Source organism: Pocillopora damicornis, chromosome 9 (assembly GCF_964200805.1).
Source record: "Pocillopora damicornis chromosome 9, jaPocDami1.2, whole genome shotgun sequence".
NCBI classification, from domain to species: domain Eukaryota; kingdom Metazoa; phylum Cnidaria; class Anthozoa; order Scleractinia; family Pocilloporidae; genus Pocillopora; species Pocillopora damicornis.
Window position 1 is genome coordinate 7,863,912 of NC_142678.1, and position 13,219 is coordinate 7,877,130.

At 36.3% G+C, this 13,219-nt stretch overlaps 2 protein-coding genes across 2 annotated transcripts; one reads left to right on the forward strand and one right to left on the reverse strand.

The window, feature by feature from the left end:
* Positions 1–59: 59 nt before the first annotated feature.
* On the reverse strand, positions 60–4,769 carry LOC113669597 (uncharacterized). Its single transcript, XM_027185663.2, has 2 exons — positions 4,478–4,769; positions 60–2,535 (listed from the first exon to the last, which is right to left on the reverse strand). Exons 1-2 carry the CDS (start codon positions 4,645–4,647, stop codon positions 1,566–1,568), a joined length of 1,140 nt encoding a protein of 379 aa, XP_027041464.2. The 5' UTR covers positions 4,648–4,769; the 3' UTR covers positions 60–1,565.
* Positions 4,586–13,208, forward strand: LOC113669598 (metaxin-2). The gene is made up of 9 exons (XM_089182713.1): positions 4,586–5,108; positions 6,258–6,311; positions 7,256–7,299; positions 7,674–7,746; positions 7,889–7,965; positions 9,056–9,148; positions 10,210–10,371; positions 11,114–11,190; positions 11,754–13,208. Exons 1-9 carry the CDS (start codon positions 5,063–5,065, stop codon positions 11,899–11,901), a joined length of 774 nt encoding a protein of 257 aa, XP_089038839.1. The 5' UTR covers positions 4,586–5,062; the 3' UTR covers positions 11,902–13,208.
* The last annotated feature ends 11 nt before the right edge of the window (positions 13,209–13,219 follow it).

Below are 13,219 nucleotides of genomic sequence, written 5' to 3' on the forward strand. Positions count from 1 at the left end.
AAGACTACATTTCTTTTCCCAAGATTGAAGTGTAATATGAAGAAAGAAAAAAGACAGTCTGTCAATTCAAGATTTTATTAAAAATTCTTCAAGTATTTTTCATAAATAAGCATTGAATATTCTGGTTGCCTGAAAGTCTGGAACAGACTCCATGCAACAACCATAATTTATTCACAATTTAATATAAAATTCAACAAAATTTTTTAAATCACTTTTTACAAGTGATGGAAACTTTTCATTCTTCTGTTCCATTGATGCCTCGTATCTATTCCAAAATTTTGCATGCATTTGAAGCCAATTGAATTGAAATGCATTTATTTAGCAATGTTTAGAAAAGAAACTAATAAATTGAAAATGACTATCTATTATATACTTTACATACTTTCCTCTTCCCTTTCTAGGAATGGGACTATAGTAAAGTGTAATTACAAACTACTGGCATTCTCATACTTTACTGCAATTAGCATGCAAAAGAAAAAAAAGCAAAAGAATTCACAAAGATGAACAAACAAACTTCAAGTCACCTGAATAGGTACTGTGCAGATACACTTTAAAAAAAGTCAACATCAGCAAACACAACCTACAGGTTTAAATCTCATTACAAGGATATCCCAACTAAATAAGTTTGAGAAAGAATGAGTTTTCCTCCAATGGCACAAAAAAATTATGTCAAAATTTTCTCTTATTTGGGTCACCATATGAGGAGAACAGAACAAGTTTTCAATTCAAAGTGAATGCAAATATCTTCATAAACTACTTAAGGCAAGCCAGCTAGCAAAATGTAAATTTACCATCTACAAACAAAACAATTGTTATGGCCTTACTTGAGCTTAAGTGACATTTTAGAATAACCAGATTCATCAATCTTTTGGGAGCTGGTTCTAAGGTCCTTTCCATGAACCCTTACACTTAACATATCAGAGGAGTAATCCTCCCTTTGGACTCCATGAAAATTAATAGAGAGAACTTGGTGTTATTTCAAGATTTCAACCTCTAGATGATGTGTTGGTCTGTTCTTATCACCTGATTACTTAACAATGTATTAATATTGTAGAGAGAGGTTCTGAATTAATAACCTCTGAGATTTACGTGTGCAATTAAGGTTGGGTTGTGTTGAAATAATCTGAAGAGCAACTATTGGCAATGAAAGTAATAATACAAAAAAAAAATACTTAAAAGTGACGTAAACGAATTGTCTTCAAAGCTGAAATTGAGATGGGTACAGAGTTCTCATGCTAAAAATAAAACATGAGAAATATAAAATAGCTCCGATCTGCGTAATAATACATCTTATATTGAGCAATGATTTTTGTTTTTCAACCCCATCACTCAGACTTCAATATATGATCATGATATTATTAATATTTTTACCAAAAAAAATATGCACAAGAAATGAAAAGGGAAAAGTAAAAAAACCCCAAGACTGACTTGTGTCCACTTTCTCCGGACAATTTCTAATACATTCATATATACCTGTGAGAGAATTTTTTTTTCAAGATTTTGAATTAGTACAGTCAGAGTACCAGTATTTAGAAATTGTTATGCCAGCGAGGACCAAATTCTTCTCATTTTTGGCGATCAGTTGGTTCATTTGTTAATGAGCTTGAGGTATTTGGAAGGGTATTTTCAATCTTGGAAAATTCACATTCCTCAATGATAGCAACTTCTTGGACTGTATCAGAACACATGTCAATGCCGCTGTCAGCCAATGAGAGAGCATCTGCATCACCAGTGGGAGAATTATCTCCATTCTGGTCTATGAAGACATCTGTTTCACTGAGATTATCAGCACTCCCCATAAAAGATTCAGTGTCGAGACTATCAAATGAAATGTCAAATTGGTCAGTTTCATCCACAGTTGATTCTCGTGCACAGAGCTCCTCATTACCATGAATCAGTTCCTTGTAGTTACACTGGCAGTTGTCTCTTTCATCCTCAAAGCCTCCATTTGTTGGTTCTCTTTCATCTTCAAATTCTCCATGAGATGTCTCTCTTTCACCTCCTCTTTCTTTGTTTTCAGTGTGAATACCATCAACTTTTCCATTCAGCAGATTTGGCATTGAACCACTCTTTTGTTCCCCTATTTCGAGCTTTCCTTTGTGCTTTAGAGATTTTAGCCGAGGCCTTTCATTCGACTGTCTCAATTTAAGCCACTGTCTTACACTCCTTTGTATTACTGTGGCTGCTTTCTTTAGTTTCAGAAAATGGCGCCTTTCTCTGAAACGTTTAAAGGCAGCTTGAATGATTCTTACTGCATTATCTAACACAGCTTCTTGAAACTTCTCAATTAGTTTGTTACAGGCACTGTAATCTTCTTTAGATGCCAGTGATTCTTGATTATTTTGAAGACTATTTTCATCCTTTGTGTTGTATGCACAATCCACTTTATCTTTATTGTATAAATCTATGCTCTCATGCCCTCTTTCTAAATCCTTTTCATTGCTCCCAACCCCTGCTGAATTGCGGTCACTCTCGTCACCTTTAATTGTGTCATCTTTTGCATTTTCACCTTGTTCTGAGATTGGCTGCAGGGCCCTGTCAACAACACAAATCAGACAAGCAAGCATGAGTCACTTTGCATGAATGTTCTCTGTGTCAAAAATCTCTGACATCCTTCAATATTTAACATGCATTGCTTTTGACAAAAATTGCCTTATCAGAATTTGTCTTTACAAATAGAAATTGTACAACATTGTCTGTTGTTTATACTCTACTCGGGTAATTAACCCTGATTTTGTTTTTGTTTCACTTTCGTGTCATCTGTGATCTAATTGACAAGATGTAAATGGAAATGAACTGTATTTGTTTTTGTTTTCCTTTAAGCAATGATTATGCTCAACAGTTTCTGCTGGTGAAAAGGCAACGTGGCTGTCTTCAGAATTCAGATCTGTAACAGTTGTCAACTTTACTCAATAAACATCTAGCAAGTGACAACTAGCTCTGCCAGAGGCTAGCAGAGCATAGCATTGTGATAATCTAATGAATAGCCAAATTATTAAAATTAGGCTTAAAAGGAAGCATACATGTTATCAATAACAGGAAATCAAATGCTTAAGCTTGTGAGGAAGAGGTATGAGATGCTAGCCAGTACTGTGTAAAAATTAAACCGTTTCCAATCAACAGTATAAAATTTTGAAGCTATATATGCGTGAGAGAAGTCACAGATGATACAGCATAAAAGTTTGAAGCTAGACATGATTGAGAGAAATCAGAAATGATTCAGAATTGACTAGCAATTAGTAATGTTTTTTTTACAAAAGTAAGCAATAGCTGTTTGCGGTTTTTTGAGGAGAACACTCCTGTGACCGAATGTCATCAGTGTTACACAACGATGGAAATCTTATGTGTGGTTTCGCTACTGTAAACCAATACGAAGTTCATTAAAAACAATATGTCCACGTGTTTACCATAGAGAAAGAAAAACCGCCTACTATTTTTGTGAATCACAAGCCACATCCAAAATCCTTAGGGGTAAAAACCGACCACAAACTATTGTGTAGTTGATGGTTCTAGAAAATTAATGCCAAAGTGTTGTTTTGGGCGACAAAACTCTCATGGCAGGCGACAACAATTCTAAACACAGCGAGGAGTTCAACTTGTTTACCCAGTTGACAAAAAATAAAACCAATATACGTCGCAAATCAAATTAAAAACCTTCTGCAAAAATAATGTGTTCAGGATTATTAAAATTAAAGGAATTTATCCTCGTCAAGAATCGAAATTGTTTAGCTTCTGTGGTTTGGCAAGTTATGAAATATGAATCGAAAATCATTGTGTTTTGAGGATCGATGAACGATTTCATACGCGTGCCCAAATATTCTTCCCATAATAAAAATTCGAAGTGGTCTCGACTCAACACTTAAGGAAGACCAATACAAAATATTTAAGAAAGAGAAGCTCTCGAACAGCCGCCAACTACAAAGGGGTTTTACCCGAATATTTTCAATTTCGTGCCTACACAGATAAAACCGGGGATTTTTAAAGAGAAAGAAATTCACCTGACCGATGAAATTAACAAGCAAGCGTTCAAATTTGGATTTCGTTCGTTAGATGTTTTCAAGAATTATAAAAAATCTGAGATGAAATTCATATCCAGTCGACGAATCGACTTTTTGCGATATTGAAGAAATACGAGAAACCATCTGCTGTAACATATTTTTTTGCAAAAATAATTCTCAACGCCTATCATTTACGCTAAAACATTCTGCAAACGCATACATCTGAAATACCAGTAATAATGCATCTTTGTGATATTAGAGTTGAACAACTTTTGTTACACAATATGATGCGATGTTTGCCTCTGGAATCCACGGGGAGTTCATTACCGTGCAGAATATCTGCGAATATGACGAAGGATGTGAAGTATCAACAATTACTTTTGATTGCCGCCAATTCAAGTAAAACTACTCGATCCAACATGCAGAAAAAGGTTTTGATCTTGCCACAAAGGGGAGATGATAAAAGAAGAAAAACATACCTCGTAAAATACTTCCATCTCCATCTCCAATTACTCTGTTTTTGACGAAAACTGCGTTTGACAGCGGGAAAACACTTTACAGTGCTCGCTTCCAGTACATTCGGTTCACTTTCAGGCGTAGAAAAGTTCTCGCGATGTCTTTTCTTATTTTCTTCCGAGGGAGAATTCATTGACTTTAGCGCTAGCGGACCCAAATGTCGAGCAATACGTCTTGGAAGCCAGGTTTATACTGTTGTAATCTGGCACCAGAGAGTTCTAGCACTGTTTTCAAACACGATCTCCATTTATACGTACGGGAAGTAGGGGAGGGAATAATTTCGAACTTTGAACAGAATTTGAAATTTGAGTATTGCTGTCCAGGCTGCGCGCAGTCACATCTGGCCGATGTTGACAACATCTGCTCTTAAGAGCTTTCAACAATCAAGTTCTGACATATCTTTCAAGTTGTTACAACAATTGTACCACTTTAAGCAAGTTCGAAACCAATTATTCCTTATTTGGTGAAGATCGTTTATCAAAAACAGATCATCGAAAAACTCTCGACCAAGACGTAAAAATAGGATTAGGTCCCAGCGCTCTCTCAAGATGGCGGCTGCAGGGCCGATAGCGGATGCTGTGATTGCGGCAATGAGTAAGTTTTATTGCGGAACGTCCCAGTTATCTCTTTGGTAAAATCAAAATCAGTGAATTTCTTTACCCTTGCCATTTGGTCATGTTTAATGAAGCATCATATCTCGTGATATAAGTGTGACTGCCCCTGATGGGCACCAATGCATCTAAAAGGAAACTTTCACGGATACGAAAGATCAATTTTCGCAGACTTTTTCATGCATTGCGAGTGTCATTAATAGAGCTCTCAAGTCTAGTGCGTTAAGCGTGAGATTCACTTAAATCCAAGACTCACGCTAAAAATATTATTTATCACTTATTAGTGAGGTTTGTCAATTCTACTGTTCATTTTGAGATAGCAAACTGCTACTTTAGTTAGTACCAATAGAATTAATTTATCCTTTTAAATATAATTTATTCCTTGTACCCTCTGTACTTGCTTTGAGCACTTTCAATCAGTGGAAATTCTTTCTCATAGCTAAGGAAAGCATTCACAGGTGATTTTTTTCACAATTTGCAAGGGAGCATACCCCCATACACCCCCCCCTTAGATAGGAGATGCCCAGGGCATCTCACTCTTAACCAGAAAATTAACTTGAGAGCTCTGATTACAACACAAACTTAAATATATGAATAAATTAAAACTAGATGTACAAAGCAAACCTGCTATTAGTAATAATTACAACTGAGGACACCTCTAGTCTTCCCTTACATCTCTTCTATTACAATTTGTAGATGGCATTTTGTGACAGGTAAATCTCCTTACTTTTCATGAGATCCAACCTAAGAAATACTATCCATTAGAAAAACTGCATAATAAGATTTCCAGAGATCTCCATACTATGATAAAACAAAGCTATAGTCCAAAAGGCAATCTATTGCTTTCACTATGCTTTAACTTCCAGGATCTGATTGTTAATTCTCCCATTCAGCTGCTACACATTTTCTTTTAAATTGGTTGCAGGAATTTGGTGTTAGATCAAGATAACTTCTACCTGATACATTTGAGTATTCTCATTACCTGTTTGCTGGACAGTGGATGGATATTGTAGGAAAAAGTTACATGTGAATCACTTTTGGGAGTTAAAGGGTTATGCATAGGGCTGTGTGGAAATCATATTAACTATTCAGCTTAAAAAATGCTTCTATTGCTGTGAATTTATATTTTCAGGCACAGAACATGGTGTATGGCCTGACAATGTGGAGCTATATGAACCCTGCAAAGGTAATATTTCTTGAAGAAAGATCTTATTAATTTTTCTGAAACATGTCGGTAATGTGCATTTCACACCACATTCATCAGATAGTCATTGCAAGGGAGCTATTCTTCATTGAATCTCCTGCTAGGATTTGTGGAAACTTGATTCCACATGAAGTATTCAACCCCTTACACCCTAACATCAGAATGCAAATTCTCCAAACAGTTCTCTATACATTTTCTCAGGTGCTGACAGGGAGAACTTGTTTAAAAATGAAGAGCCTCTTTAGGAGGGGGTATTGGGGGCACTGGGATTGGCAGTTTGCAGATTTACCTTTCTTTTGGCATTTGGTACATGCAGTTTTCATCAAAAATACAGATGGGTTTTTGGATTTGGTATCTGAAGTGGTTTTCAGTTTTTCCTATTTGGGTTCCAGTTTCTCTTCAATCTGAGCAGTGATTAAGCACCTCCACTGATCTCAAATAGCTGTGAAATACAAATGTTATTGAAAGGAATGCACGACAAACCAAATGTCACCAAAATAATTTCTTGTAGGTGAAATATCATGGGTTTCCATAGGAGGTCATGTGTCTTGAATAATGCTAGAGACTTTGACCTTGCAATGTGGAGTATTTTGTCGGATCAGTTTGTAAACTATGGCTTTTAAAGTCCCTCAAGGACCTCAAGAAGCAATTGTTGATTGTGTCACAAGAGAAAATGCAGCAAGAATTTCATGCAGTTTTCAGTTTTGATCAAATTTTTATGCAGTTTTGCAGTATTTTATAGACCCCAGTGCCCCTCTTCTTTAGTTGGTGATCATTTTCCCTATTCTCATGACCTTACTCTTTGATTCAGGGGAAATGTTGTAGAGAGAAATAAGATACTACTTGCTCTTTGAGGTCAAATGGTTAATAGCCAATGTGATGGATTGGTTTTTATTGAATATTTCTTATTTCTATATTTCCTGTAGACACCATTCTTCTGACAGATGCTGCAAGTTGTAGAGGTATAGAGGTGAGTGCATTTTTCTTTAGCCACGATAGAAAAGAAAACTGATAAAAAAACCCACTTTTTTGGGTTTGTGTGAGTGATTTTTATCAACATTGCAAAGGGGAAAGGGGAATTGTTTGCTACCTACATGGGTTTAAGAATTTACTTGTTCACAACCTTTTTGTCTGAAGTGTCCTAAGAATATTGTCAAGTATTGTATGTGGAGAAAAATGCAACAAAATAATGTTAAGTGTTCTGTGGAAAAAAAAAACAAAAAAACTCTCTACTCTCTTTCAATCTAGTGATTGAATCTGTAGATATTGATCAACTGGAAAGGCATTTTGTTCATGGGTCATGAGGCTATTTTTGCTTTAAACTGCAATTTTATTCCTTTACAGGCTTACCTTAGATTTTGTGGATTGGCCCATGATGTTAAGTGCAGAAGGAATGCCGAGTTTATGTCTCCAACAGGTGGGTGGTTTTTTTATTTGTATTGTTTTTGGAAGAAGGATAAGTTATACAGAGCTGTATAGCACCTTGATAATGTCCTTTCATGAGAAACTTAAAAAAAAAAAATTTAAGTTTTACTGGTATGTTTTACTTTTGTATTTAGGCAATGTTCCATTTCTAAGAGCAGACAGAGATTTGATTGGTGATTTTCAAGAAATAGTTTCATTTGTTGAGGCTAAGGTATGGGTATTAGTTACTTAATCTATGTAGGATCTGTTGAGTATTAGTTACAGAGTTCATTGCTTTTTGATAGGTTCACAGATGTTGGCTATCAAGTCATTACCTCAAGCGTGACTTAAATTGAGAGGAACCTTGTGTTTCACCTTTATGATTTTGTATGATTTTAAAAGAAGCATGTGTTCAGTAACTTTTGACCAAGGGATTCTCAGTTAAGCCAAATAATAGATAACATATAGTCCTAAAAACTGCCAATCTTTGCTGAAGCCAAACACTATTTTGGTAGCATTAAGTCATGGATGAAATGCAGGTTCATCCCTGGTAACCTTCAGCATTTGGTCAAGCTTTCTTGATAGTCCACGGATCCTTATTTATGATCCTGGGTGGAGGGCGGCACTGTGAGAGGAAAGTGTCTTCCCCACAAGTGTCTTGCAACACAAAACCCTGACCTGGACAGAACTTGAACCCAGATCTCTAAGCTTGAGTTCACCAAACTTGAACCCAGATCTCTCAGTTTGAGTTCACTGTATTAACTACCACACTACTGCTTCTGAGAAATCCAACATTACCAGCAAAATTAATTATACATTAACTTTTTAAAAAAATTGTAGGCTTAATATTGAATAGAAACTAATTAAACCTGTAGACTGAAAGAAGATAGAAGTACTATTTGGGAATCTCTGTAGCATTTTAAACATCAGCTTCTTACTAACTGAGCATGAGGGCCATACTGGGGATTCGAACCTGTAATCTGAAAGAAGATAGAAGTGCTACTTTGGAATCTGTGTAACATTTTAGATATCAACTTCTTACAACTGAGCACCAGGGCCATACTGGGGAATATTAGCCCTTGGTTGTGGCAGTTTGGACTAAGGGCAGTGCAGCAGTTTATTATATTGCACTTGAAACAAACCCATTTATTTTGAATATGCTGGCTATTGCCATAAAAATTACATGGCTTATTACTGTTTCTGGGGAAATAATCTGTATAGCAATATATAGACCTAGTAAGAACCATCAGAATGCTTGGATTTACCTCATGACTACCTTTCCATATAATAAAAGTCTTTATGTCTAAACTTTACATTGACAGGGCTTCTCTACAAGTGCAAACTTTGAAATGAAAGACAAAGCAGAAATGAAAGCATATTTATCACTCATTGAAAACTCTCTTGTTCCATCTGAGGTAATGTGAAGATTCTGTCATAAGTAGTATACAGGGTCACTATGAGTTCTAACCAATCATTGAGCATTGTTTTGTCCTATGAGATGCCTTCCTTCCAGAAAAAAAAAGAAGCAAAATTTCACTTTTGTCCCAATGCATTCAAGTAATGCAGGGGACAGGATTCTATGCTAGAATATTGTACTGTGACAACATTTCTCTAGGAGTGATTCAATAAACTTCTATGGTCTAACTAACATTTGAAACATTTATCTGAATAGTATACAGGGTCATTACATTACTGCATTACTTGAGTGCTTTTGGATAAAGTGAAAGTTTGCTCTTTTTTTCTGGAAGGAAGACAACTCAAGGAGCAAGGAAAAGAATCAAATGAACCCCAGACATGATATTATGTCTAAGAAATTAACTTTGTGAACAGTGGTATGGAGTTAGGGTGTGCAAAAACTGCAATATTTCTACTCCCTTAGATTTTCCCTGTGCTGTTTAGTTTTGTTTTTTGAGACAGATCATGGTCAAGGGGATGAAACAGTTATCTCCTGTGCTGTTGTTCAATATTAAGAGCTTCCTTGCTGTCAGCCCTTTACACCTTAAGATCAGTATGCACATTCTCCTTACTGTTCTCTACACTTTTCCTATGGTGCTGACAAAGAGAATTTGCTTAAAAAATCAAGAGCTTCTTTAGTTGGTGATCATTTCCTTTATTCTCATGGCCCTAATCTTTTAAACCCTAAGAGTGATCAGCATATAATTTCTCCATACAGCAATACTGGTGAATCATTCATTAGGATCATGAGAAAACAAAAACATGATTGCCAACTAAAGAGGTTTTGATTGTTAAACAAATTTTCCTTGTCAGTACCAAAGGATATGCACAGAGAAGAGTAAGGAGAATATGGATACTGATGTTAGGAAGTAAAGGGTTAATGTTTGATTCAGGGTTGATATTGTAAGGAGAAATTACATGCTTGTCACTCTAAGGGGTTGAAGGGTTGAAAGCCAGTCATGGTTCTATAGAATTATCAGAAGGTTTGATGCAATATTTTTATCTCTCTTGGCCTAAATAGCTTTACATGTTGTGGTGGAAGAAAGACTGGGCAGTGCGTACAAGACAGCATTATGGCAGTCAGTTCCCTTTTCCATTGAATCTTGTTCTTAGCTACAGGAGGCAGTGGAAAATCTGTCAACAACTGAAGGCAGATGGGTGGCATCACAAGACAGAAAATGAGGTATATATGTGCTTTGTACTGTTCTAGCATTTTTCCTAATGGGTACTTTACAACTGTGATAAAATAAAGATGCAGGCATTGGCATGGCTCAATGGCTGAACATTTTAAGAGTGGACCTTAGGACCTCACATTAAATAGTTAAAACATTTGGCATCTGAATCACTTAGGCTCCTAACCCATGACACCCTCACATCAGTATGCATATTCTCTATACTGTTTTTTTTACATTTCCCATGATACTGACCAGAAGAATTGGCTTAACAATCAAAAGTTTCCGTTGGTGATCACATCCTATATTCTCATGACCTAAGTGTTTGATTCAGTGGTGATATTGTGCAGAGAAATTAGATGCTAGTCTTTCATAAGGGTCCAAGGGCTAATAGCTCTGTTTCTTCCCTTTTTTTCTCCCTCTGATACAAAAAGTCAAACTATTTGTGCAAGATATCTTAAACATGAATCCACTTTCATTCTATTTGTCAACTTGTGGCTCATTTTTCAAATCATCCCACACTGTCCAAATCAGCATCAAATATTCTCATCATCTGAATTGCATTTCTTATAGTGTTAGCATTGAGAATTTGGTTTCAAATCAATGCAAGTAACAAATGAAATGGCAATCTTTCTCTCTTGAGCTGTACTTGTATTTAAACTGCAGCCTTTGCTTTTTCACACCATGTCCAGAACTTTCAGTTTCAGTTTTGCTCTTTCATTTGATGTTAAATATGTTTATTATATTCAACAGGTTCTTGAAGAATTCAAGCGGACATGTCAAGCCCTCTCTGAAAAACTTGGAAATAACAAATTCTTCATAAACGACAGGTAAATCACCAAACGTTGATTAAGTAACAGAGAAGTTATTATCATGTTTAGTGTGTTTGTTTTGTTTTTTTTGTTGGCATAAAAGACTCAGTCTGTAAATTGCTCTTCAGTGTGTCACCTTAATAGCTACTAACATGTCTCTTTGGCATTAGTCATCAGCTCAAAATGATTTTTTTTAATCAGCTGTGTTGATAAAGCTGACTTTTCGAGTGTTAGTCCTTTGCTCGGAGGGAGGACAAACGCTCGAAAATTATCTATGGAGACAATTTACATTATCAACTCAGTAAGAACCCCCTGCCCCACCGACGCAGAAACTTTCCCCCCTTATTCATAAGCTCAACAGATTGTTTTGATCTTTTCAATGTTTAGATTTTTATTTTCCATCACCACTCTTTTTATTTCCTTTTAACTTTCCACTGAATTTACAAATTAGCTAAAGAGTGTCACGGTGTTAGAATTAATTTCTCTCAGAAAAAGTATTCGTTATCATCATCACTATTGTTCTTGTTATTGGTGTTTTTGTCGTGATAATCATTCACATTGTTATCGGTTTGCTATTTTAGGCCTACAGAGTTGGATGCTCTTGTGTTCGGCCATCTTCACACACTACTGACCAGATACTTACCAGATGATTCGCTCAGCTCTGTAGTAAGGGCTCACAGAAATCTTGGAGACTTCGTTATGAGGATCCTGGGGGAATTCTTTCAATAAGCAGGAGCAACGGTTGTTTAAATAAACCATTTTACAGACTCGAGACTCTCTAAAAAAGCCATCTAACGATTTACTATAAATACATGAGAGCACGAAGCTGCCCGTCCGTTGTCTTTAGAGAGGGTTGTATGACACTCACGACAAGCAAAATTGAGCAAAAGTGAATTTGTTTCCATCTGTCTTCAGCTGTTTTTGCACTATTTTGAAATTACGTCTATTATTTGTGGTTTCTGGGTTTATCTAACGATTTATATATGCAATCGCGTTGTTGCACTTCAAGTAATCTCACGCATTAATGCTGCGCAATTTTCCTCTTAATTAGTGTGCCTCTTGTCCTTATAAGAAGAGATTTAGAGAAACTTTTGATTGCAAATTTCAACGCTAGAAAGTTATTAAAATGCATAGAAACTTCTAAAAACTTACAACACTGTTCGTACGTATTTTGACGACGTTGCTTCACGTCATTATCAAGTCAAGAGTAAAAATGACAGGTGGAAATATTTTAAGTAATCAATATCGATGGGAAAAAGGTTTTTGTTCCTCTGAGTATAGTTCCTAAAGGTGAAATAACAACGAAGAGGTAACAAAAAAGTTTGGCGCGAATTGAATCAGTCTGTTGGTTGAACGAATGTCTTCGCAATTTATCGAGTTAATTAAACCACAGGTTTTTGCCTGCTACGTGGCTCTTAGGTCTGTTCAGACGAGAACGAAGAACAGTAACAGTTCTCTTTCTGACTGTTACACACCCGTTCTCCTTAACTGCTGGTTCATATCCCGTGCCCGGCTATCGGTTTCTGAAAACAAGCGAATGAGGGCAAAAGAAGGAAGAAAGGTAGAGGTGCGTCGCTTGCCCGCTCTATAATCCACTAACTGAGAGCCTAGAATAGCCTAACATAAATCTGTAGGCGGAGGGAGGAGCCGGGCGCGCGTCGAATCCATTTTTGTAGGGGGACTATGCCGTAATTTTGAGAAACGGACAGAAGTGATTAGATAATGTCAAACTAAAATTTTCCTTTACGGCATAAATTTCACAAAATTATTTAAAACATACAATCAGATCAATGTTTGAATATTCAATGGAGATTCTAACCCCTTAGAAAAAACTAACAGCTCATTTCCAGGTACAATTAAGCATAGCTACTTTGGGTTTTTTTTCAGCGCTGGAGCGGGCATAATTCAACAAATCCTTTAGTCCAGTGAATAGGTTTGAGAGTACGGGCGACTTTTAACATTATGTTAGTAACTTTCAGAGGGCTCCTTCACATATGTGCGGTTAGAATTTCAACAAAAATAAAACGTGAAAGGTATTTGCTGCTTT